Below are 27,828 nucleotides of genomic sequence, written 5' to 3'. Positions count from 1 at the left end.
ACAGGAAGAGCACGACGTTTGGAGGTAAAGATTATAAATTGGTTATAACATCTCAGGCACCTTTGATGCACCTAAGTAAAGGTATTAAGTAAGCAGTCGTATACACAGGTCTGGTGGCCCCAAAGAGGTCTAGGTTTGAATAGTATCCTCACTAAGGTGTGTATATTTCAGGGTGGGAAAAAGGGTTGTCGAAGAACCTCCTTAAGTCTTTCCTGGATGTAATTAGGATGAGGCTGTTTTTAAGTGAGGAATGTCAGCAGGGCAAGCCTTGAGGGTCATGAGGCAGAAAAAATTATGTTGCAGACTAACAAAATAAGTTTGTTTCTGTAAATTAGTTTTTATTTAAATGATACCTGAATTATAAAACATAAAAATTGATTAATTTTTTTGCTTCATCCGTTTACTTTATACATTAGTAATCTGATGGGTAAAAGTTCTGCTTCATAGGTGAATGAGTATAGTCTTCCTTTATTTTATAGCCATGAAGCTCATGACTGCCCTGGTGAATGTTGCCTTAAACCTCAGTATTCATCAGGATAATACACAGAGACAGTATGAAGCTGAGAGAAATAAAATGATTGGAAAGCGAGCCAATGAAAGGTTAGAATTACTACTTCAGAAACGCAAAGAGGTAAGTTAGTTTCGTTTAACTGTGGTTTTTATGTTCTGTAAATGTGTAGTAAATATATCATGTTGTTGTTAGTTGCTATCTAGTCAATTCTGATTCATGGCAACCCTTGTGTGCAGAGTAGAACTGCTCCATAGGGGTTTTCAGGGCTGTGACCTTTTGGAAGCAGATTGCCAGACCTGTCTTCCAAGGTACCCCTGGGTGCATTCGAACCCCCAGTCTCTCGACTAGCAGTCAAGCACTTAACCATTTGCGCCACTCAGGGACCGGTAAATATATCATATTGTTTTTTTATTCCCTGTTAAAAAGGTTTATATGTATTTAAAAATTTTTTTAGATTTTCTTAAAAGTTAGATTATTTGATCTCAACATGTTCATATGAAATGAGAAAGTTCAGCCAGCTAGTGGTTGAGTGCTATCTGAGGGCAAGAGGAAATCACAGAACAGTCTTATTTTTGGAGGAAGACAATCTGGGAGTTAGGTAACTCAGATAGGTCGTCAGGCCATAACTCAGAGAAATGGGAACCTGCAACGAATGCTGCATTTCCAGGAGAAAGCCAAAGACTACATGTTGACTGACGGGTAAGGCATTCCTGCGAGTAAGATTGATCTCTGTTTTACAATAAAATTTTCATATATGTATTGAAAGTGATTTTAAAGTGGGTTTTTAATAGGAAACATTTTTATTTATCCAGTAAGAAATCAAATTTTAGGTCTATAATATTAGTCTGTCTTTTAATCTAGAAAAAAAAAGTATTACATTGCTGCAGAGAAACTGTTGCCAATGAATAATGGGTTACAACAGACAACAAAACACAGCAAACTTATGATTAAATTACTAACCATATTATATATGAAATGTTATAGAAGCAAATATTGAAACTGTGCTTCAGTGAGTACTATTAACCTAAATATATGCCTCCATTTTTAATTATTTTTTTATATAATAAATGCAGGAAAAGTTTATTTTTAAAACTTTCAGTAAATTTCAGTAATTTGAATGATTTACTATAAAAGTATTTCCGAGCTTATTTCAGTAAAACCTGAAACAAAGAATACAACGAAAGACTAAGTCTGTAGGAATTTTATTGTCACATTTATGCATGCACTAAAAGGAAATATTTCACTGAATATTGCTACATAGCAAATTAAAGGCAATACTAGAATAATAAAAACCACCTTAATTTTGTATCAGGGCTTTTGTTGCTTTAGAGCAGTGAATAAACTCAAACCTTAACTCTGAGCTGTAGCATTGCCTGAAATGTGTATGTTTGCTGTGGGATTTTATGTTGTTGGTGCATTACACTGCTATTGGTTAGGATCCTTGCTATGTTCTGTTATACCTCCTATCTTGGGTACTTGGTCTGCTCTCAGTAATACAGGGTAATCTGATGCAGAGTAATATTTAGATACTTCAGATGAAGTTGAAAGTTTCTTGTATGATGGTAAATATGGTAATCAGGGTCCATCCATTACCAAGGAAGACAAAACTAAACCAGGGAACTGATTTGCACAGAATAGTCATAGAAATTGTGGCCTTCTCCCAAAGCTGATGGTATTTTGAAGATAGGAGACTGGCACACTTGGTTGCACCACTCCTCCTTGTTAGTCAGTGTGTAGTATGTGGGAATAGAGGGAGTGGAGGGATATTGAGTTTGAGAGATTATAAAGCTGGTGTAGTAAATCTGTAGAAAAATGCAGCTATACTGGTGATTTCAGACATCTGCTGCACGATAGATGAGAAAAGATTGATAAATCACCAGAATGAAAATAAGCAGGGATTAAACACAGTTGATTAATATTTTAATTCATGTATTTTTTGCTTTTTCATTTCAGCTACAAGAAAATCAGGATGAAATTGAAAATATGATGAACTCTATTTTTAAGGGTATATTTGTTCATAGATACCGGTAAGGGATTTTTAAAAATCATTAAGAAGGTTAACTTAAATAATTATTGCTTGCTAGTGTTCCTACCTATTTATAAAACTATAAAAATCTTACTAATTTTTTTGTTTTGTTTTCTGGAAAACAACTTCGGGTATAACAGCTAAGTAAATGTCATCATATGCGTGGAGGAAATTGGACTACCACTACCACTGCCGCACTCTTCCACATTCAGAGCATACACTGTTGGAAGTAGCCTGTTTACTTGAATATGCACTGATGTAATATTAATTAATAAGATAGCATTAACTTAATGTGGCCTTAGCATGATATTGTCAATTATCTTGACATTTGAAAAAAATTAAATGCCCTGCTTTTTTCCCTGCAGTAGTCATCTTGTGCCATGGACAGATTAACCAACAGTCTTTTTTTTAATACTTCTGTGAAGATAGGATAAAAGAGGACAGAAAGGGGCACCCCTGCAAATAATGCAATTACTCTAATTTTCACCCTTGTTTACCTTCAACTATACATGTGAAAGTGGAAGGTGTTCTCACAGTATTTTTGTCATGATCCTTTGCACATGAGTTTACTTTGTCTTCCTGTGATATCTGAAAACTTTAAATATATAAATTTTATTATTAAAGAGCAAATTTCACAGAGAATTAATGAATCATACATACATTTGTTAACTTCTCTTAATTAAAGGTGAAATGATGTGTGTAGATATAGGAAAAAAATAAACTAAACCTGTTGCTGTTGGGTTGATTCTGACTCATAGTGACCCTATATGACAGAGTAGAACTGCCCCATAGAGTGTCCAAGGAGTGGCTGGTGGATTTGAACTGATGACCTTTTGGTTCACAGCCAAGCTTTTAACTGCTGTGCCACCAGGGCTCCCTGTAAGTAGATACACATAGATAATAGGAGCACTGTTTTCAGCCACATTTGAGACTATATTTGGCCAGTTAACCTAGAGAGTTGGTTATAACAGGAAAATAAAAAAATAAACGTATAACTTAGATATTCTGTTTTAACAGAACTTAAACAGCATTTATTTGGGTGCTGTTTAATTTCTCTCAGAAACAGTTTCTAGTTTTTGTGGTACTGGTCTTGCACACCTTTTGTCAAATGTGGGTAATATTTTATGTTCTTCGGTGCTGTTCTAAGTGGTACTGGCTTTTTTTTTCTTTATTTCAGTTTCCAGTGATTTGTTGTTAGCATAGAGAAATGATATGCAATATTGCTAAACTTACTAGTTCTGATAGCTTTTTTATAGATTCTGGAGGATCTTCTTCTAAGACAATCAAGACATCTGCAAATACAGTTTTCCTGCTTCTTTTCCTATCCTGATGCTATTTATTGCTTATCTTATTGCACTGGCTGATGAGAGCAGATATCCTTACCTTGTTTCTGATCTTAGGGGCAGTCTTTCACCATTAAGTATGATGTTAGCTCTAAGTTTTTCATAGAAACCCTTTATCAGGTTCAGGAAGTTTCTTTTCATTCCTGGTTTCCTGAGAGTGTTTATTAGGAATGGGTGTTGGATTTTGTCACATGCTTTTTTGAATCTATTTAAATCATTGTTTTGTTTTTTTCTTTTTTAAGACTTAATAAGGTAGATTAAATTGGTTGTTTGCAAATGTTAACCCAACCTTATATTCATGGAATAGACTGTTAATAAGGTGAGTTAAATTGGTTGACTGTCAAATGTTAACCCAATCTTGACTTTATGGGAGAAAACCCACAAAATCATGATGTATTTTCCTTTTTACATGTTGTGGTGTGATTTGCTGATTTTCCTTAAGAATTTTTATATCTACATTCATGAGAGAGATGTAGCTCCAACTTTCTATTTTATTGAATGTCTTTGACTATTTTAAGGGTATCAGGTTATGTTGGCCTTGTAGAATAAGTTTCACTGTGTTCTCTCCTCTTCTGATTTCTGGAGGAATTTGGTAGAATTGGTATTATATCTTCTTCAGGTATGACTTCTACTATTGGGCTTAGAGTTTTCTTTGCGGGAATGTTTTTACCTATAATTTAAATTTCTTTAATAGATGTAAGGTTGTTCAGGTTAAGTGACCTTTGGTAGTTTATGTTTTATGAGGAATTGGTACATCTAAGTTTGTTTGTTTGTTTAAAACAACATTTATTGTCTCAATTTCTTGGGTTAGGAATTTGGGCACAGCTTGGCTGGATCCTCCATCAAGACCTTTTTGTTTTAAGTATTGTCATTTACTCCTGTAAATTTCTAAGCACTGTCTTAGCTGTGCCTCCCAAATTTGAATATCTTGTGTTTCCATTTTTATTCAGTTCTAAGTACTTTCTGATTTCCTTTTTGATTTTCTTCTTTAACCCATGGATTATTTAGAAGTGTGATATTTAGTTTGGAAATATTTGGGAATTTTCTAATTAGTGATTTCTAAATTCCATTGTGGTCAGAGAACCTACTTCATATGATTTGAGTGCTTTTACATTTATTGAGATTTGCTTAATGGCCCACAATATGGTCTATCTTGATACATGTTCCATTTGCTCAGGAAAAAAATGTTTATTCTGCTTTTGTTGGCTAGTATTTTGTTAGTTAGGACGTATTGGTTGATAGTGTTGGTCAAGTCGTCTTTATTCTTAACTGATTTTCTGTCTATTCTGAGTTATTGACAGAAGGGTATTATAGGAGTACTTCTTGTATTTTTTGATACAAGTCCTTTATCAGATTTATGATTTGCAATGTTTTTCCCCCAGTTGGTGGCTTTCTTTTCATTTTCTTAATGGTGGCTTTGAAGAAAAATCTTTTCAATTTAAATGAAGTCTGATTTATTAATTTTTTTTCCTATGGTCATGCTTTTGGTGTTTTATCAATGAAAACATTACCTAACCCAAAGTTTCCTCCTGTGTTTAATAGTTTTTCTCTTCAGTTTAAGCCTGTTAGCCATTTTTAAATTATACTTATTAGATATGATTTTGTGTAAGGGTGTAAGTCCATTTTTGCATATGGTTGTACAGTTGTCCATGTAACATTTGGTGTAAGATTACCCTTTCCCCATTCAATTGTCTTGCCACTTTTCTCAAAAATTAGTTTACCATAAATGCAAGGGTTTATACCTGGATTTTCTAATCTGTCTATCCTTATACCCATTCCATCTGTACTGACTGCAGTAGCTCTAGAGTAAGTTTTTTTTTAATTGGATAATATAAGTCCTCCTACTGTGTTGTTTTTCAAATTTGTCTTGACTATTCTGTGTCCTTTTTATTTCTGTGTGAATATTAGGATCAGCTTGTCAATTTTTACTCAAAATCTTGCTGGAATTTTGATAGCAATTGTGTTGAATCCATATATCTATTAATTTAACAATATTGAATGTCTAGTCCCTGAAGATAGAATATATGAGAAGAAAAAAAATGTACCCTTTTATATTCATCTGTTCTTTTTTTTTTTTTTTTTTTTAGCATTCATTTTTTTTCCATGGATTGGAAATTGCCTAGTGTTATTTCCTTCCAACTTGGAGGACTGCCTTTAATGTTTCCTATAAGACAGTTCTGCTAGCAACAAATTTTCTGTCTTTATCTGGAAACATCACTATTTTGACTTTATTTTTGAAAGGTAGTTTTGCTGTATATAGAATTCTTGGTAGACTGTTTTTCTCCTTGCAACACTTTCGATATGTCATCCCACTGCCTGCTGGCCTTCATTGTTTCTCCTAAAAAGTCACGCATTGATTCTGTTGTTCCACTGTAGGTTATGAGTCAGTTTTCTTTGCAGCTGTCATGATTTACTCTTTGGCCTTCAGCAGTTTGCCTATTAATTTGTCTTAACGGTGGACCTCGTTGTGTTTGTCCTTCTAAGGTGTTGTTAAGCTTCTTGAATTCTAAGATTAACATTTTTCAGCATTAACCCACTGCAATTGAGTCGATTCTGAGTCATAGCAACCCCAAAGGGTTTCCAAAGCTATAAATCTTTACATAAGCAGACTGCCACATCTTCCTCCCAAGGAACCACTGGTGGCTTCAAACCACCAACCTTTCATTTTGTAGTCATGTGCTTTAACCACCACACCACCAGGGCTTCCTTTTTCAGCATTAATGAAAAGTTTTTAAACATTATTTCTCCACGGTTTTTTTTTTTTTTTCCATTTCTCTTGCCTCTTTTTTGTTGGACTCCCATTACATATATGCTGGTATGCTTGACGTTGTTAATCAGGTTTCTGGGAGTCTGTTTTTTATCTTCTTTTCTTCAGATAATTTCTGTTTACCTGTATTCAGTAGTTCTGTTTCATCTACCAACTCAAATATGCTATTGAGGCCATATGGTGAATTTTTCATTTCTGTTATTGTACTTTTCAGCTGGCTGTGTTTTTTTAGTTTCTATTTCTTTGTCGCATTTCGCTATAAGTTGCCATTTATATATTTTCATTTAATTATTTATGGCTTCATTTAATTCTTTGATTATATTTATCATTCCCGTTGCTATCGAGTCAGTTCTGACTCATAGCAACCCTGTAGGACAGAGTAGAACTGCTCCATAGGGTTTCCAAGGAGTGGCTGGTGGGTTTGAACTGTCGACCTTTTGGTTAGCAGGCAAGCTCTTAACCACTGTGCCACCAGGGTTCCTTATATTTATTATAACTACTTTCAAGTCTCCTAATTCTATCATATGGGCCTATTCAGAGGCAGTTTCTATTGGCTATTTCAATTCATGAGTATGGATCACACTTCCCTTTTTCTTTTCATACCTCATAATTTTTTATTAAAAATTATACATTTTAGGTAACATATTGTAGGGAATTTGGATTCTGATGTTGCAGAGGACCAAATGTTTGGTGATGTTCCCCCCCCCCACCGCCCCGAGATTTGTTGTTGCTGTTGGCTGTTTTGCCGTTTAATCATTTACTTGGACTTAATCTTGGGAATCTGTCTCTCCTACTCTTTGTGGCTACTGATATCTCTGCTAAAGTTTTTTGTTTTTAATTCTCATTCTCCCTGCATGGATTCTAAGAGATTACCCCTGTGGTTGCATACCTTCATAGTCAGCCAGTCACTAGTCAGATCTTTTACTAAAACAACTCAAACCAGTAAGGCTTCTGCTTTCTTTACCAGTGGATCTGAGTGGATGAGGAACGCATTTAAAGTTCAGGTAAATTTCAGGTCTATCCTAGATTTTACTTTCATCAGGGCCCTCTTGGGGACTTTTCTTGTGTTTGTGGATAGACTCCTTTTCAGCCAGAGATGTGTAGAGAACTTGCGTCCTCTCAGGTTACTTATGCATTTGTACTCCTACCCAGTCATTTATATGTGGAAAGCTTATCTTTTCACTTTATGACTCTCTCATTTCCTAGATATCACTATTAAATTTTTGGCTGAAGTATTTAGGGGTGAAGTGTCATGTTTTCTATAAACTTCCCTGACGGTCTGGCAAAAGAGAAATGTGTTGTACATACTTACATATATAGAGAGAGATGGAGTGGACGTGGCAAGCTGTTGATAGTTGGTAAATCTAAGTGAGGTATATCGTTGTACTGTTCTTTCCATTTTTGGGTGGATTAAAAAATTTCAAAAAAAAAAAATTTTTTTTTTTTTTTGGCTAATCCACCTGTGTGCTTGGCTCAGCCCAAGTTAGACTGGCACATTAGTCCCAAATATGACTGCCACCTTAGGCTAATTCTGTAGAGTTCACTCTTTTTATTCACATCTTCATTGTGTGTGGGTATTTCATACTTGGCTTCCAATCATGTCAGCACCCTCTAGCGTCAAAGCTCATGGTTTTCACAGGCATCCTCAACTCTAGTAACTACACCTGCTGCCCTGGGTTTTAGGGTGTTGGAAGGGATCGGTTTTATGTGAATACCATAGACTGTCACTATTTTTACCTGGAGTTCAGGAGCTTTTCATGAATAGATGCTCCTCAATTTTTTTTTTTTTTTTGGCCTTTGATTTCCACAAATCATTTCTAGAAATGATTGTTTTTGACCTTTTTTTTTTTTTTTTTCCAACCACTTCACTCTACCATTGCCTCACCTTCATTTTTGAAAGGTGTTTTTCTCTTGGTTGGTATGGAATTCTAGGTTGACATTTTTGCTTTTTCAGTACTTTAAGGGTATTGATACAGTATCTCTGACTTGCTTGTTTCTAGCTAGAATGAACTCTGTTGTCTTTCTTATCTTTCATTATTTGTAGTTAATGTGTCTTTTTGCTCTGGATACATTTAAGATTTTTCTGTTTTTGCTGTGGATACATTTAAGATTTTTCTGTTTATCATAAGTTTTAAGTAGTTCTATTATAATGTTGTTTTGTGTAGTTTCTTCATGTTTCTGTTATCTCTTCATTGTCTTTAATATGTTTATGCTTTCCTCTAGCCTCTTTAGCTTATGTACTTTATTATGACAATATATTTTTTTTTTATAATTTTTTTTTTAATTGTACTTCAGGTGAAGGCTTACAGAACAAATAGTTTCTCATGAAACAGTAGTACACATATTGTTTTTATGACATTGGTTAACAACTCCACAACATGTCAACCCTCTAACTTCTCAACCTTTTTTTTTTGGTGAAAATACACATAGCCAAAGATACACCATTTCAAAAATTTCTACATGCACAGTTCAGTGAGGTGGATTACATTCTTCCAGTTGTGCTGCTATTCTTACTTTAGATGAAGGCTTACAGAACAAAATAGTTTCTCATTTAACAGTTACTACACATGTTGCTCTATAACAATGGTTAACAGTCTCACAACACATCAACAATATCCTTACTCAACCTTGGCTTCCCTATCACCAGCTTCCTTGTCCCCTTCTGCCTTCTGGCCCTTGTATTATGACAATATTTTTATTGTCTTTTTTTTCCTAGCTAATAATCTGTGTCATTTCTGGTTCTGTTTGTATTGATTGATTTTTTTCATTTTGGATTATTTTCTTCCTTCTTTGCATGCCTTAAAATTTTTAGCGGATACCAGACATTGTGAGGTTTTTTTTTTTGGTTGTGTCCTTTTCAGTTTTTTTTTTTTTTTCCTGGATAATTTTATATTGTTAAAAATATTCTTCTCCTTTTTCCTGGGATGCAGTCATATTTGACTTTGTGAGATTTGTTTTTGAATTTTGTTAACTGAGACTAGAACAGCATTTAGTCTAAGGCTATATTCCCCCACTACTGAGACTATACAGTTCTTTGTATTCAATGGCCTGTGAAAATGAGGTTTTTCCACTCTGTCTCCTTAGTACACACATTGTTCCCAGCCCTTTGTTCACTCCAGAGATTGTCCTCTCTGCTCTTTCCATTCTTTCCTCAGTCTTGGATGGTTTATTCATGCACATTGTGCTAATTGATATTCACCTGAAGTGGTGAGTACCTTTCTACAGATCTTCAGAGCTCTCCCTCTCTGTATAACTCTCCCCTCTGTAGTCCTCTGCCTTGCAAACTCTAGCTACCTTAGCCTCACTAAAACCACAACTTTTTCTTCTCAACTCAGGGACATACCCAAGCTCTGCCTAGATTACCCTCCTATGTTCCTGCCTAGAAACTCTTTCCAAACAGTAATCTGAGGCAATCTTAAAGGACTCCTCATTAGTTACTGCTCAGGGATTACTCTTCTAGTTTCCTAGTGCTGCTGTAATGCAAGTACCACAAGAGGGTGACTTTAAATAACAGAAATTAATTTTCTTACACTTCTGGAAGCTAAAAGTCAAAATCAGGGTCTTGGCTGTGTCAGTTCCTTCCTTGTTGGTAACCCCAGGTATTGGTTCCTTGGCAGTCTTCATATGGCATCTGTCTTCCCTGTGTATGTCTTATTTGCTCTTTTTATAAATCAGAAGTGGTTAGATTTAGAACTCACCCTACTTGGGTAACAAAGAAAACTCTATTTCTAAACGTGATTGCATCCACAGACATAAGTGTTAGGATTCCAACACATATTTTGGGAGGACACAGTTTAATACATAATACTCTCTTGCTCTGCCTAGTTTAAAAACTATTTTAAAAATATATTTTATGCAATTTTTTTCATTTTTTGCAGGTAGGAGCATAAATCCTGTCTATTTTGTCCCTGCCATACAGTCTTGAGTACAAAATCCTTATAAATTTTTATTATTTTCCTTTAATCTGTTACACTAAAATAAAGCAACATTTATTTTAGTGTCTCACCTTTATGGAGACTTGCCAAAGTTTTCAACCTGTTATTCTCATAGCAACAATAATGCTTTAATTTCCTAATATTACTTTGTTGGTTTATGTTTCATTTAATCAGACCTTGAATAAACTAGTATTGGATCTGTCACAGCTTACTGTTAATACTTTAAGAACTCAATTGGTCAAAATAGGAGTGCAAGTATAGTTGAGAGTGTGACCTACCTGCTAAAAGTGATCACCATGTTATGGGCATCAATAGTTGGTTTTTTGGAAGTATCACTTAATCTGCTTTATTGGTTAAGGGGAGATGTCTCTGTATGTATATACTGGAAATAAGAAGCCCTTGTGGCTTAGTGGTTAAGAGCTCGGCTACTAATAAAAAGGTTGGAAGTTCACATCCACCAGCTGCTCCTTGGAAACCCTATGGGGCAGTTCCACTCTATCCTGTAGGGTTGCTATGAGTCGGAAGTGACTGCGGAAATGGATTTGTTTTTTGTTTTTTGTATGTAGAGATGGCACTTTGAGTTCTGCCCACCCCCCCCCACTTCAAACAAAAATGGAATCTTAATTTATCCACTGCTAGATCTAACTACTAGCTTATAGGAAATATCGGAGACAGAAGAATGTATCATTTGAATCTTCATGGTATCAAGGTATCAGAATATGGGAAATTCTACGACCAAATGACCCAGTTCTTCAACAAGTAAAATGTCATATAGTAAGAATAAGTGGATGTAAAAACACAATTTAAAGTACTAGAAATGAAAAATACATTTAGTGAACAGAATATACTATAGACTGTTGACGAGACAATTAGTGAATTAGAATATAACAAACAGTAAAGAATTTACGGAGAACAGTAGGATAGAAAATATGAAAGACAGTTCTGATACATGGAGGATAGTTTGAGAAGCTTCATCAGTCCCTTAAATGGGAATTTCAGATGAAGAGAGAAGTATTGGAAAGAAGTAATATTAGTGAGAGAACTGAAACTTTTAAGAAAATTTGGTTCTAAAAAAATACTGTCTTCAGATTCAAAATACTTAGTGTTAAGTAGGTTAAGAAAAATATTCCACATCTAGACATAACATAGTAAAAGTGCAAAACATTGAAGGTCAAGAGATAGTCTTAAAAGCAACCAGAGAGGGAAGACCAAAACTATTATGTCCAATAATAGTAAAAGAATAAAAAGTTATTAGGCTGTAAGAACAAATTTAATGGGAAGAGACAACAACAGAGGAGAGAGATCAACAATTTTGAGATGAAAAGTAGAAGGCTTTTATTCTCCAGTTGAGTCTTTCAACTTTTTATACTATAAGGAAACATTTCAGAATCATGTTTTCAGAGTAATTCTTACACAATACCAAAGTATTATTTATTCTGAGCAAGCTCATTCTGTTTTAATCTTCTTACGTCCTAAGAGTTATTCTTTGATCTATCAAATTGATAGCAAAATGTGAATATTAATTAGTAGCTATTTTTCTTTAAAAGTTAATATATTCTTAACATTTGATTTTTAACGTTATTTTTTAATGTTTAATTTTTTAAATGTTATGCCTAAAATTCTATGAAGTAAAATACTGAGTAATGCAAGTAGTCAAGTAACTTGCTCTATATGAGACTATTAGTGATACAATGCCTATTTATTTTCTCACTATTTTCTCGAATGATTAATGCACCAAAAATGAGATGAGAAATATTTACAGTTTTATAGACTTATTTCTAATGCTTTAAAAAAAAGCTCTGCTCAGCCTGAAATAATCAAATAAAATAACTGATTTTAATTAGCAAGCAGGAGAGGAAGGGCCTTTAAAACTGGACAAATAATATGTGAGTTATGTTTTACCATGGAACAAGTTACCCCAAAACTTGGCAGCATAAAACAAAAAAGATTTATTATCTAGTTTCTGTGAATCAGGAATTGAGCAGTTTAGCTGAGTAGTTCTGATTCAGGGTCTTTCTAAAACTGCAGTCAAGACATCAGTTGGGATTGTAGCCATCTGAGGCTTTGACTGGGGTTAGAGGATCTGTTTCCAAAATGGCTCACTCTAATGCTGGGTGAGAGAAGGCCTTGGTTACTTATTTTTTACAGCTCTCCATAATGCAGCTTGAATATACTCAAGACTTGGCAGCTGGCTTACCCCAGAGAGAGTGATCCTGGAGAGAGAGAATAAAACAGAAGTGATATGTCTTTTATGACCTGGCCTCTAGAGTCACAATTCATCATTTCTACTACATTGTATTCATTAGATGCAAGTTATTAAGTACACTCATACTCAAAATAAGAGGAATTAATCTCCACCAGGAGAAATATTAGCAAATAATTTGTGGATATACTGTAAAACCACCACAGAAGAGTTTTAATTTTACTGTCTAGTCCGTTATTACAGAATATAATTGCAATAGAGAATGATTAATGTATAGCAGGGTGGTATCAGGAGGCAAAAGTGGATTGAAGCTCTAGAACCCAGATAGACAGATCAACTAAGGACTTTTTTTATAGCAGCAGAAGAGGCTATTTGGCCACAAGTGGTCAGATTGTAAGTCTAGAAAAGAATATTTAAATATTTTATGTTCAGGTCGGAAGAGTAGCCTGGCATCTGAAGTAGACAAGGATTGGGATTCCAGCAAAGCAGGCTGTGTCAAAATGTTGGCAGTGCATATAGAGAGGAGCTGAGTTCGAAGAACATAAACTGTTTAGGAGTCTAGTAAACTAGACAAAAAGGTATTAAATGAAACTAGGCACAGAAGTAGGAACGATTATAAAAAAGATTCTGAACAAGAGTTCCTTGCTGAAATAAAGCTGAGCCTTTATATTCTGTGGCTTGTGGGAATTAACCACCCATAAATCTCTGTATTGGAAACCCCAGTGGCGTAGTGGTTAAGAGCTGTGGCTGGTAACTGAAAGCCTGACAGTTCATCTCCACCAGGTGTTCCTTAGAAACACTATGGGGCAGTCCTACTCTGTCCTGTGGGGTCGCTGTGAGTCAGAATCAACTCGACAGCAACAAGTTTTTTGGTTTTCATCTCAGTATCGATGGTAATTCTAAGAATTAACCTATCTCTAAGAATGATGGAAGCATGATTGTGTTGTGTGTATACGTAGTTACCAGCTCAGTAATCACTATAGTTTTAATCAGTATACCATACCTATTGATTTTGTCCTCAACCTGCTTCCCTGAGGTTTTGCAGCAGAAATCTTAACCTGGCCTTTACTTTAGGATTGATTTTTATGAGGGTAATAAAGCAGAAGATAAGTGTAATGGCTCTTTGATAGAGATGACTAAATATTTACTGGGACTGAGAGAGGTAAAATGCTAGGATTTGGGTGCTTTGTGGTTTTGTTTTGTTTTTGAGGGAAGTTGTTTTGTTTCTGCTGTTATCGTTTGTTCTTTTATTTTGATAACCCAGTAGAAATCAAAGTATATCAACCTCTTGTTTACATAGAGATGGAGATTTATATTAAATGGTAGGATAATACCAGTTCAAGCAAGGAGGTGAAGCCGTAATTTCTCTAAATTTTTCAGTATCTAATAAAGTTGATGATGTACATTCCTCTCACCCAGTAATTTCACTGCTGGGTATAAAAAACAATGTCTTACAGACTTTGTTGACCATGTCCTACATCAGTACCCAGTATATTCTAAGAAGCAATGCTTACTTACCTTACCGCATGTGAAGCACTTTGATATTTCCTGTCCTATATATTTTTAAGTGTTTGTTGCCCCTCACTAAATTTAATTCATTAGGCACTAATGAGTATTGATACACTGTTGAAAAATGTTGTTGTTGTCAAGTCGGCCCTGACTCATGCACTCATGTGACCCCATGCACAATGGAGAGAAATGCTGCCTGGTCTTGCTTGCACATCGGTTCGTTGTGATCTGTAGGGTTTTCATTGGCTGATTTTTGGAAGTAGATTGCCAGGCCTTTCCTCCTAGTCCATCTTAGTCCAGAAGCTCCACTGAAACCTGATGAGCATAATAGCAACACTCAAGCCTCTGTTGTCAGATGGGTGGTGGCTGTGCATGACGTGCATTGCTGGGAATCTAACCCAGGTCAACCTCATGGAAAGTGACAATTCTACCACTGAACATAACCCACAGACACACTCACACATGTATATAAGGAGGCACGTACATGATTGTTCATGGCATCATTCTTAATAAAAGCAAAAACTTAGAAACAACCTAAATGTCTGTCAGAGAGAAGGTGTATAATTTGTAATATATTCATAGAGAAGAACACTGAACAGCAGATAATGCATTAGATCTACATGAATCAGTATGCATAAATTGCACCATGGAGAAAGAATACTTACAAGATAATATTTATGTAAAGTTTCATAATATATAAAACAATACATGTAGTAAAAGCATAAAGGTACAGATGGAAATGATATTCACTGAATCCAGGATAATCATTTAATTTTGAGGAGATGCATAAGTAAGGGATATATAGGAAGTTTCAACTGTATTGTTTTATTTCTTAACTGAGCAGTGGATTCACAGGTATTCATTAAATTGTCCTTTATAATGTTTTCATTTATGAAAAATTTCATATTAAGGCAAAAAGAAATGTCCTTATGTCATTCATATTCAGTATTATAAAGGTCTAGAAACATCCTCTCACAGTTGTAGTAAATCTACTTTTTATACTGTGGTCTGTAAATGTTTAGATTGTTGAAAATTAAATGAAAGATTATAGTAACTAATTTGTATTGAAGGATTACTAGATGCCAGGCAATTCTAAGTTTTTACTTGTATTAAGTAATTTAATTCCCATAGTAACTGTCAGCTAGGTACTATTATTATCCCTGTTTTACCAATAAAGTAACCTATGAAAGAGGGTAGGAACTTGCAGAAGGTCACACAGCTAGTAAATAGCAGAGCTAGGATTTGAACTCAGGATGTCTTGCTCCAGAGCCTGTACTATTAGCCACTATGCTATAAAACCTCTACGTGATAAAAAGGTACTAACAAAAATGTAGGAAAACTAAAAATTGTGATTTGTATATGACTTTGGAAGAGACAGTTCCCCACTTGTATTCTTAGGCCGTGATAAGGGCTTATAAGAAACTGAGATTCATCAGGGCTAGATTTGAAATGTTAGAATGTTAGCACTGATTTTGTCCCGAGAGAAGCTAAGAAAAGTGATTTAATTAACATTAGAATTCCACCTAAGGTGACAATTACTGCTTTGTATAAATTAGAGAATTAGAAATTAAAAATCTAACTTAGTCACATGGTAAATTAGAAATACTGAAGATCTAGAAAAGAATATTAGAATTCATCTTATACTTAATATTATTTTTTTTAATTAGAGCTGATAAGCTGCTGAAAGTATTACTATTGTATTCGTTCATGAGTCACAGATCTTAGAGTAGGAAAATCATTTCAGGAGTTAGCTTACAGTGAGGTGAAAAGCCATTGGGCAGGGAACCAAAAACCTGAATTTTGGAGTTGGTTCTGCTACCAGTTCAGTTTTGGTCACCATAATTCATCCCCATTGTGACCAAAGATGGACTATTCTTCCCTGTGAAACAACCTAAAAAGTTATTTAATTAAAGATGAAAGACCTGTGACTTGAATGAAGTGGTAAAAGCCTGTTTGTGAAGTCAGAGATTTATATGTATAGTTTGCCAATAAATTACTTCAAGGTTTTAGTTTTTGTATACTATCACACATTTCCAAATACTTGCTCCTATATGATTTTATCTCACCTATAACTGTTTGTTTCTTGGTCATAAAAAATTGTTTAATTCGTTAGATGTGTGCTAGCTTAGAAAGATCCATAATTTTTTAGAGAAAAAATTTTTGAGCTCTACATTATCTTGTACTTGGATGTTGGTACCCTGGTTTCTGCAGAAGATGTAACATTTATTGACTCCCTAATAATTGTAAAGCTCTCTGAAAGCTCCAAATGTCATTTCCTAGTCCAGATAATATACATCATTTAGGCCAGAATAAGATAATTTCTGTAAGCATTTTTTCATTCTGTTGTTGGTAGGTTATGTTTTACAGAAGCCATATAAAAAGCAGAAGATACTCACGTCGAAGGCCCTTGAGTGCAAATATAAATACATTATTTGAAATAATTGTAATATTTATTGCTTACTGAAAATAAGTTTGATGTACATTCCAGCTTTGAATATTAGTCACACGTGTGTCTTTTTTTTTCCTCTAGTGACGCTATTGCTGAGATTAGAGCCATTTGTATTGAAGAAATTGGTGTATGGATGAAAATGTATAGCGATGCTTTCCTAAATGACAGTTACCTAAAATATGTTGGCTGGACTCTTCATGACAGGGTAAGTTACTCTGTTTCCAGCTTGCATGGAAGATATGCTGCCTCAATACTGAAAATCTAGAGTCTTAAGGGATTCTCTGGGTTGTGCAAACAGTTAACATGCTCAGCTGCTAACCGAAAGGTTGAAGGTTTGAGCACATAGAAAGGATCCTCAAAAGAAAGGCCTGGCAACCAACTTCTGAAAAATCAACCATTGAAAATTCTATGGAACACAGTTCTAGTCTGACATGCATTGGGGTCACCATGAGCTGAAATCGACTTGAAGGCAACTGGTCAGAGTTTTAAGAGAATATAGTATCCCAAGAAGCTAATTATAGTCTTTTTCTAGTTTGGGAGCAAAGAGATTCCTTGTTTCTCTTAATATATAAATACTAAAAAAGCTTGGGAAGGGAGCCAACATGGTGCTATAGACAGAAGCACCACACCATCCCTCCACAGCAAAGAAGACCCGAAAAACTAAGTAAAACAGAGACAAACGTCAGTCCTGGAACCCTAAGTGTCAAATGAAGAGATGAAGAACTCAGCTAAGCACCAAATGGAATAAGAAACTGACGGAGAACAGGGAGCAAGGAGAGATACAGAGTGGAGGTCCTCTGTCAGCTGACAGGGCTTGGGTTTGCCATCTTGGACTCCTCAGCCACCAAGATCAGTGGACAGGGAGTACGGGAAGGCAGCTTCATGTAGCTCCCAGTAGGAGACAGAGCACCTGATAACCAGCGATACACGCTTTCCCATCTGACACTCTTCTTCCCCTTGTTCGGCCTCTGCCACTTCCTGGCGGGTCACAGTTGCTCAGCCAGGGGGGTGCTGGCTCCATGCCACTTGGATTCACCCCGCCCACACCAGCTGGCTCCTTCAGTGCCATTTTTTTGATACTGTTGCTTTTTTTGGCTTCTTCTGGTTTCTTCTCTGTCTCTTACCTTTTTCCCTTCCTTTCTCTTGAACACCTGGCTCCCTGTGCCATCTGCACCTCTTCTTAAAAGGCTGTGAAGCACTGCTCAGCTGGGGAACCACTTCCCCAGTCCACGCCACCATGCTGGTGGGATCCCTGGGGGCATTTTTTTCTTTTTTCTCTTTCTGTTTCCCTTTTTGTTTTTCTTGATATCTCGGTTTCTTGTCTCTACTTTCCCTCTTTTCCTGTCTCCTGAACACCTGGCACTGTGTGCTGTCTCCACACCTAGATGAGCTGTGCTGCTCGGCCTGGGAGCCGCTTCCCCAGTCCATTCCACCATGGCAGTGGGATCCCTAGGAGCATTTCTTTTTTTTAATTTCTTTCTTTTTTCTTTTTTCCTTTTTGTTTTTCTTCATTTCTCAGTTTCTCATCTCTCTCTGCTTTCCTTCTTTTCCTGCCTCCTGAATACCTGGTGCTGTGTGTATCTCTGCCCCTTCTACACAGGCTATACAGTGCCTAGCGGCTTGGGAGCCATTTACTCGGTCTGTGCCGCCAAACCAGTGGGTTCCCTTGAGAATTTTTTCTTTTCTTTTTTGTCTCGTTATCTCAGTTTATTGTCTTTCTCTACCATCTTTCCCTTCTTTTCTCCTGAACACCTAGTGCTGTGCACCATCTCTAATCCTTCTGGATGGGCTATGCAGTGCCATGCGGCTGAGGAGCCACTTCCCCAGTCAGCACCACCACACCAGTGGGCTCCCTGAGGGCATCTTTTTTTTTCTTCCTCTCTTTTCTTTTCTCGATTTTTTGCCTCCCTTTACCTTCCTTCCTTACCCTTCTCCTGAACACCTGGAGCCGTGTGCCATCTCTGCTTCTTCTTGACAAGCTGTGTAGCGCCACTCAGCTGGGGACTCGCTTTCACTGGGCTCCCTTGGGGCATTTTCCTTTTCTGTCTTCTTTTTCTTGGTTTCTTGTCTCTCTCTACCTCCATTCCTTACCCTTCTGCTAAACGCCTCGCATTGTTTGCCGTCTCCACTCCTGCTGGACTGGCTGTGTAGTGCCGCTCAGCTGGGGACCCGCTTCCAGTAGGCTCCCTTGGTGCGTTTTTTTTTTTTTTTTTCTTTTTCTTTTTTCTTCTCGGTTTCTTGTATATATCTACCTCCCTTCCATTCCTTTCTCCCAACCACATAACCACATGTGCCTTTCTCTCTCTTTTTTTTTTTTTAATCTAGTTTCTTATCTCTCTCTCTCTTCCTTTTCTTTTTCCCTCCTGTCTAGCTGCATGTGCCGTATCTGTCCCTTCTTGACAGGCTGTGCCTCACCACCTGGCTAGAAAGCCAGTGGCACATGACTTCCTTAGGTCCACGGCACTCCAACGGCAGGCTTTCTCAGCATTTTTTTTTTTGTGTCTTCTTTCTCTTCTTTCTTACACCCACTTAGCTTCACACATCACAACCTCCACCCTCCCTACTGCCTGTCTACACCGTGCGCTGAACACTACACCTGAGTAGCACAGGCACCATCTACCAGAACCTGCCCTGCACTCACGCCCTGTCAACCTAAGTACGTGCCATAAACAACCCATCCCAGCAACTCCCTTTCCACTGGACCTGCCCTGCTGCACCATACCTGAGCAACTGGCCCTGCCCATTGGACAAGGTGGTGAGAAGTACTCTGCCCACAGACAGGCAAACAACAAAGAACACCCAGCCAGCCTGCTCAGATATAACCAAATAAAACAAAAAAGCAGGATGAAACAAACAAACCTACAATCAGTTAATGAAGAAAATAACTACCAAATGCCCCGAAGACAGCAGGCAATATCAATACATTAAAAAAAAGGACAGGATGGTTCCAGTAAGCATCCAAAATGAAACACCAGATGACCTTCCAGCAGAAGAAAAGGCACTGGAACTACCTGATAGGGAATTCAGATCTTTAATATTTAGAGTTATCCAAGAGTTGAAGGAAAAAGCTGTCAAAAATGAGGAAAAAATAAAATCATGGAAAAGGCAGACAAAACAGTGGAAGAATTCAGGAAAATAATACATGATAAAATGTCAGAATAAATTCACAACTGGAAATCATACAAAAACAGCGGTTAGAAATCCAAAATATAAACAAGATTTCAGAAATGAATAGTGTCATAGAAGGTCTGAGGAGCAGGTTTGAAACAATGGAAGACAGGATCAGTGAAATTGAAGACAAATACATGGATACCACTTTGTTTGAGGAAAGATCAGAGAAAAGAACAAACAGAAACGAAGAAACCCTGAGAATGATGTGGGATACAATCAAAGGCAAAAATTTGCAGGTGATCAGATTTCCAGAATGGGGGAGAAAACAGAAAGCTCAGAGAGGATCATTGAAGAATTGCTGACAGAAAACTTCCCTAATATCATGAAAGATGAAAAGCTGGCCATCCAAGAGGCTCAGTGAACCCCATACAGGATAGACACCAAAAGCAAATCACCATAGCATACCATAATGACACTCACTGCTGTTGAATCTGAACTGCTGACCTTTTGGTTAGCAGCCGTAGCTCTTAACCACTGTGCCACCAGGGCTCCATGTGTTTTATAGTATAATTTTTTATAATTAGAAAAACAAACTAAATCTTTAGCAACTATTCTAGTTGTTTGTGTAGGTTAGTTGTTTATTGTCTTTCTGGTAACCAGAATTTATTCTGAATTCTCTGGTTTTAGTTCTGTCCTCGAGAGTGACACAGAATAGGGGTAATTTAAATACAGCAATAGTAGTCTCTGTGTTCTGGGCTAAATGTCTTAATCTCGTTTTGTATTTACTCTTCCGATAGCTGATTGCCTTTCTCTGTACATTCCAGTTTTTCAATAATGCACAATTCTTCTACTTTCTTGCATATGTTTGAGTCCTCATATCAAAATGTCTGTAGTGCTTGGGCACAGAATCTACTGTCGTTTAGTCCACCACATTTGTCTTCTTTGTGTTGATCATCCAATATTCTGTTTCTCTGAAGTTCACAAAAAACCTTTTTAGCTCTCTTAATAAATCAGGACTATTTTTTCTCTCTATTCCCTTCACCCTGGCCACATACAAACACATCCATTACTTGACATTTAGGTCACCTGAATTTGGTTTATTTTAATTCATGCACAGTATTCCTGTTTAAGTATTCATAGCACAAATATGCATTTTAATAACAATCAGCATTTTCTCCCTGAAGCATGCATTATTGTCTTGTAAAGATACAACTCATTAGGAAATCGTACTTGCCATTACTGGTACGTAATACTCTTTGCTTAGCATATAACATCTTTTTCAAAAGTACTTATACCCAAATGTTGAAAGTCTCTGACAAACATATACCATCTTCCAACAAATCAAACAGTTTTTATATCTTTATTTCTTTTCTGTGTTTTTTTCTTTTTATTTTTACATATATATTCATTCGTTCAAAAAATACATAGAGAGCACCTATTGTGTGTTACACATTGTTTTAAACAGTACTCAGGTTTTAACAAGATCGTATATATTGGGGAAACAATATAACACTGAGGTATTATAGTAGAAATAGGTTCAGAATACAGTATAGCCCCAAAGTAGAGCAATTACCAGAGAGGCAGCTGGAGTTGTTAGCTAACTGTAAGTTATTTTACAATTTTATAAAGCACTTTCATGTATACCACCTTATTTACTTGTTGGAAAGTTTTGTGATGTAGGCAGGGTCCTTTATAGATAAAGAATCAAGATTTAGGGGGAGAGGTGACTGGTTGGAGGAAGCATTGGACTGGGTGAAGATAAAACTTGTTTCATGTCCTCAGTCTGCCAATAATTTGGTGTATGAACTTGAATGAAGTAACTTCAACTCTCTTGGCCTTAGTTTCAAAGCTGTGGTTGGAGAGAAATAAGGAAACTACTTACATGCTATCTTTTTCTTTCCCCCAGTATTTTATTGTGTTTTCAGTGAAGGTTTACACAGCAGTTTAGATTCCCATTTGACAGTTTCCACACACATTGTTCAGTGACACTGGTTACATTCTTCACAATGCATGAACATTTTCATTATTTCCATTCTGGTGGTTCCATTTCCATTAATCTAATCCCCACCCCCCCTTTGCATTCTCATCTTTGTTTTAAAGTAATTGTTGACTGTTTGGTGTTATATAGCTGATTTTTTTACAGGAGCACAGTACTTATGGGTGATATTTTTGAGCCAATTTGTTATTTAGCTACAAGGTGACCTCAGGAGTGAGTTTCAGTTCAAGGTTTGAAGAGTCTCAGAGCAATAGTCCTCCAGTCTTAACCAGTCCAGTAGGTCTGGTACTTACGTGCTATCTTAGGTCTGGTTCCTTAGAGGCAAACCCTGAGATGGGGATTCTTATGTAAGTGATTTATTAAAGGAATGTTCCTAGGAGAAACCTGTAAGGGAATGAGAAAATTAGGATGAGGCAAGGGAAGAAGATAGCAAAAATGTGTTTGGGGGAGAAGTTTAGCCTCAGACTGATCTCACAGGAGCTCTGGAATATAGTTTGCACTAACAGAAGTTGTCTTACCCAGAGCAAGGGGAAGTTGGGTTGTACCCTTGCATCAGTCAATCCTTGGCTAGAGTTCACCTGTGTGTGAGGAGGGTCATGACTTCTCAAGCATTTCTGCTAAGGTGGTTCCTGTCCTTTAAGGGCAGTTTTCTGGAGAAGTGTGCAGGTGTGAGCCCTGAACAGCTAACATCAGCAGATGGGAGACGGATGCACTAGCCAAGTAAAGCACCAATTCTATCTTACTATTGTCCACTCCTTGCATCACTCAAACCTACTCACTTCTTATGTTAAATTCACTCCATTTAATTATAACCTAACATCAGCAGATGGGAGACAGATGCACTAGCCAAGTAAAGTGCCAATTCTATCTTACTATAGTCCACTCCTTGCATCACTCAAACCTACTCACTTCTTATGTTAAATTCACTCCATTTAATTATAACCTTTTCAGGATTCTGATTGGTTATAAATTCTGGGGAATCTTATAAGAGCTGAACGAGTTGCACCAATTACAGCCTCTGTAGGTATAGTTGCTCTTTCAAGGCTGTAACTGATACTCATCACTTCTTTCCTCTACTACCACCCATTCTAAACCACCCACCCACTTGGCTAGCGCTTCTACCTGCCTAGGTGGCTTGCTCTGGGGTGAGCCAGACCTTCATCCCTGAGGGTTCTGAATTCTGGTTTCTATGCCCTTATCAAGGCATGGTTGCTTTACTTGCCCACTTAAAATTAAAACTAGATATGCAAGTATCAAGAGGCACTGTAATGGATAACATTAGTAACAAACATATTTCTCTCCAATCATTATATAGCAGCAGCCCTGCTTCTTTATGATGATCATTGTCAGTTATCCCTGTCAATATAGTAACTACTTTCTTCGCCTACTGGCCTACTCGCACGGAGAGCCAAAGGCACCAGGCAATAGCCTTAGCTTTAAATTTGGTGAGACTCTTACTTTAGAAGACCTACCACGTTTCTGATCTTCAGTCTTCCTTCTTCCAGGCCCTTAAGAAATCAGTGTAGGCCTTATGCCCTGGTGGAAGCATCCCACCTCAGGAACCAGGACTTCCAGGTATCTGAGAGTAATAGTGAATGGGGTCATTCCTGTTACTGCCTCTTGGATCTTGAACCCATGTATTTTACTTATTGGGGACCCAGCATATATCATTGGCATTGATTTAGGATATATATAGTATTCTGAAAAACAACACACCTTCTTATAGATTGTCATTTTTGAGCTGGGATCTCAGTTGCTCACTGAAGATGTCATTCCAACACTCTTTCAAGTCAGCAACTTCTGGATAGTGCCTATATGTTAGGACAGATACATCCCATAATCAGAGCCATACCTTCTTTAGTACAAAGTGGGTCTCTTGATTTGAGGTGGTGTTTTGTGATCCCGTGTTCGTAGATCAGACACTCTATGAACCATCAAGTGGTGGTGCTATAGTTGATGCATTATAGACAGAGAAGGGAGAAACCCATACCACTCCCATTAGGATAAATCATTGCCCTTTCCAGGATGGATGTGGTCCACTGTAATTGACTTGCCACAAGAGATTAATGATCTCCTTGAAGATTGGTATCATATTGAGGATGCAGCATTCGTCTTAGCTACTGGAAGGTTGGATGTTGATCAGCAGCAGTTGTTAGAGCACCTTGGATAGCCTCCACCTTCACATAGCTACTCTGTTCATGAACCCATTGTGCAAGTACTGGAGTGGCCAAGGACAGGGGCTGGCTAATGTCTACTGGCCCTCATGTACCACGCTGTCCTCACCATATACCCTGCGGGTGGTGTGTGCAAAGTCAAACACACGTACATCCACAGAGCTGGTGCCAGTGGGCTTGTAGGCATAGTCACCAGCAGACTTGTGGACTGACTTCTCTGACAGGTCCTCCAAGTCCTCAGCATCTGCGTCCAGAGCCACCTCCAGCCACTCCTTACCATCGTAGATGACCAGCAAGGAGCTTGAGTAGAAGCGCTAGGATTCCTTTCGTTCTAACACCGCCTTGAGTTCAGCCAGCTTCTTCAGCACAGGGCCCAGGAGCTCTCTGCGCAGGTATTGCCCATTGTGGAAGAAGTGGAAAAGTGCCTCCTTGAAGCCCTGCACTGACAGCTTCTGCCCCTGGTACTTGTTCATAAACATGAGCTGCCCCCTGCCTGCCTGTTACACCTGCATGCCACAAACGTGCATCCCGATGACCACAGATGTGCTCTGCTGGCACTTGCAGATCTGGTTGGCTTCCTTCTCCTCTGAAGCATCATCACCATGCTGGCATGTACCCATCTTGAGGTCCAGGACACAAGGTACCTCATAGCAAGAGGTCAGGTTCTCCAGTAAAATAAGTTTGTACAGATTCCGATGCTTTACGTTCTCCTTCATTCGCTGTAACTGTTGCTGGTGACACTTCATGCTCCAAGGGTTATACTGTTTAAGCTAGGAACTCACATTTCCCTTTTTTTCTACAGTGTAGTACAAGACTTGATTGTTAAGTACCTCTGCTATTGTGTATAGGGTCACCATGAGTCACAACTGACTCGATGCCACCTAACAACAACAATAACAGCAGAGTTGCCCTCTGGAGGGCATTATTAACATGTAATACGATGATCCTGACACTTCGTGTCCATTCCCTTAGATACATTCACATGCTTCTTCACAGGACTTCTTTGTCTCCAATTTTCAGTCTTGCTCCTTCCAGGCTCACAACCAATCAGCCTAGGCCTTATGCCCCCTACCCATGTTAATATACTAATCCTAGGCCACTTTTCTTTCCACACAAAGTTGATGACCATATACACTGCCTGAAACTCTGCTCTCCAGAAGGATTTCCCCTCACTGTTGTCTTTGTGGGCTGTAAGGCTGTAGTGTCCTGTTGTTGGGTGCCGTTGAGTCGATGCCAATTCATAACGACCCTGTGCACAACAGAACGAAACACTTTGCCCAGTTCTGCACCATCCTCACAATTGTTGCTGTTGAGCCCATTTTTGCAGCCACTGTGTCAGTCCGTCTCATCGAGGATCTTCCTCTTTTTTGCTGACCCTCTATTTTACCAAGCATGATGTCCTTCTCCAGGGACTGGTCCATCATGATAATATGTCCAAAGTACGTGAGATGAAGTCTTGCCATCCTTGCATCTAATGAGCATTCTGACTGTTAAGACACATTTGTTCATTCTTCTGGCAATCCATGCTATATTCAGTATGCTTCGCCAACACCGTAATTCAAAGGCATCAATTCTTCTTCGGTCTTCCTTATTCATTGTCCAGGTTTCACATGCATATGAAGCAATTGAAAACACTATGGCTTGGGTTAGGCACACCTTAGTCCTTAAGTGACATCTTTGGTTTTTAACACTTTAAAGAAATCTCTTGCAGCAGATTTGCCCAATGGAATGCATCGTCTGATTTCTTGACTGCTGCTTCCATGGGCGTTGATTGTGGATCCAAGCAAAATTAAATCTTTGACAACTTCAGTGTTTTCTCCGTTTATCATGATGTTCCTTACTGGTCCGGTTGTGAGGATTTTTGTTTTCTTTATGTTGAGGTGTAATCCATACTGAAGGCTGTGGTCTGTCATCTTCATCAATAAGTGCTTCAAATCCTCTTCACTTTCAGCAAGCAAGGTTGTGTCATCTGCATATCACAGGTTGTTAATGAGTCTTCCTCCAATCCTGATACCACGTTCTTCTTTATATAGTTCAGCTTCTCAGATTATTTGCTCAGCATACAGATTGAATTAAGTATGGTGAAAGGATACATCCCTGACGCATACCTTTCCTGACTTTAAACCAGGCAGTATCCCCTTTTTCTATTCAAACTACTACCTCTTGATCTAAGTACAGGTTCCTCATGAGCACAATTATGTGTTCTGGGATTCCCATTATTTGTAATGTTATCTATAATTTGTTATGATCCACAGTCGAGTGTCTTTTGTGTCCTACTACTAGTGTCCTAGTATTCCCATTTTTGGCCTGTACAAATATACTAATCCAACTCATCTCTGAACCAAGCTTGGGTTTTTTTCCTCCAATAGTTGCTCATAGGGAACCTCCACCCCTCCCCCCCGCCCACAAATGAGGCTATATGTAAGAGCTGAAAGGTGTTTGTGCAACCGTGATGAGTGACATGGAGGTCTCATATGCTTGTTTGTATAGCTTATGTGTGCCATATGAATCTGCTTGATTCCAATCCAGGATATTCCACTTCCATTGTTGCTGGGTTCACCTAACCTTATGACTGATGAATCTAATAGTGCCTAGCTCGTGGTGGTTATTGATGGTCTCATGATTACTTGATTTCCATGGTTAAACGCTCAATTTCCATCAGACCCAGTAGCAGACCATCAACTGCTTTCCAAATGGTACATAGTTCTCTTCTGCAAATGGCACTGTCATCTCCAGAACCCTAGGGGTCTGAACTGTAGATCTTTTATTGGGACACTCCACACTGAAGATTTATCTACTACAGATGCCACAGGACCAGCTGGATTGTATGGATCAAGCAGCATAGCTGCTTGTACTACATCTGCTGCAACAATATTTCTTGCTCAGAACCCCACTCAAAACTGGCTGAATTTATCACCTGATAAATGTTTCAAAACAGTATTCTCAAGTTCTGTATATTTGGCCTGCAGAACCCAAAGAGGCCTACCACGCGCTGTGCTGCTTTCTTAGTATAAAAGTTACAAGGTGTATTTTATTATTCTTTACCTAGGCGGGGATGTCTCAGAATGCTTCAGAGCATTAGACCCCTAGAAGTTTCAAGAATGGTCCCTAAAATTCTTTAGGATTTATCACACACCCTCTGGATCATAGGGCTTTCTGGCTACTCAGTATTTCTGATACATCAGATCTGATACTGTCAATTTGTTGGCCAATGTAATATCCTATGGACAGTCTAGGTGGAGGGCAGTATATATTCACAGTTTTGCTCAGGGTTATCTTTATTCTCCTGCTCTGTGTCACAATATAGTCTGAAGAGAGTTTGCATTACATGTCTGTTTCATAAAGTTACCCCTAAGCTTAGCAGCTAAAAATAACAACCATTATCTCACAGTTTTTGTGAGTCGGGAATTTGGGAATGACTTAACTGAGGGGTTTTCACTCAGACTCTCTAACGTATCTTTATTAAAGATATTCTACTAGTAAGCAGCAGCCCCAGGACCCTTCACTGTGTCAGCCTGCCTCTCTTTTAAGCCATCTGCCATTTATCTGTTTTCCTAACTGCTCTCCCTGGAATGTAAAAGGTATTCAGTAAATTCTTGTTGAATGAATGAATGATGACTCTTTAATATGAAATTATGTTTCTTCACAGGATTTGTCAGTAGTTACATAAAGGATAAATGAGCATACGCTTCTCTAATTAATCACAGGCTAAAAATTTCCTCTAGGTTTCACAGATAGGGTGGGAAATACTCCTTGTTGAATCACCTGTTAGAGTTGAGAAATGCTTGAAAAAGTTATAAATTA

The 27,828-nt window shown here is 37.7% G+C and overlaps 1 protein-coding gene and 1 pseudogene across 7 annotated transcripts in view; one reads left to right on the top strand and one right to left on the bottom strand.

Annotated features, from left to right (window-relative positions):
* STAG1 (STAG1 cohesin complex component) overlaps window positions 1-27,828 on the top strand; it is a 552,131-nt gene that overhangs the window by 381,296 nt on the left and 143,007 nt on the right. For all 7 annotated transcript variants that reach the window (XM_023735988.1, XM_023735987.1, XM_023735981.1 and 4 more), the window contains 3 exons: window positions 480-631; window positions 2,465-2,538; window positions 16,825-16,948. In XM_023735988.1, the coding sequence (XP_023591756.1) occupies window positions 480-631; window positions 2,465-2,538; window positions 16,825-16,948 (350 nt within the window). The remainder of the gene's footprint in view (window positions 1-479; window positions 632-2,464; window positions 2,539-16,824; window positions 16,949-27,828) is intronic.
* On the bottom strand, window positions 22,058-25,297 carry LOC111821435 (inositol hexakisphosphate kinase 2 pseudogene; annotated as a pseudogene).

This window comes from Trichechus manatus, unplaced genomic scaffold, assembly GCF_000243295.1.
Source record: "Trichechus manatus latirostris isolate Lorelei unplaced genomic scaffold, TriManLat1.0 scaffold00084, whole genome shotgun sequence".
In the NCBI taxonomy this organism is placed as follows: domain Eukaryota; kingdom Metazoa; phylum Chordata; class Mammalia; order Sirenia; family Trichechidae; genus Trichechus; species Trichechus manatus.
The sequence above is the reverse complement of the archived record's forward strand: the minus strand, read 5'-3'. Positions and strand labels throughout refer to the sequence as shown.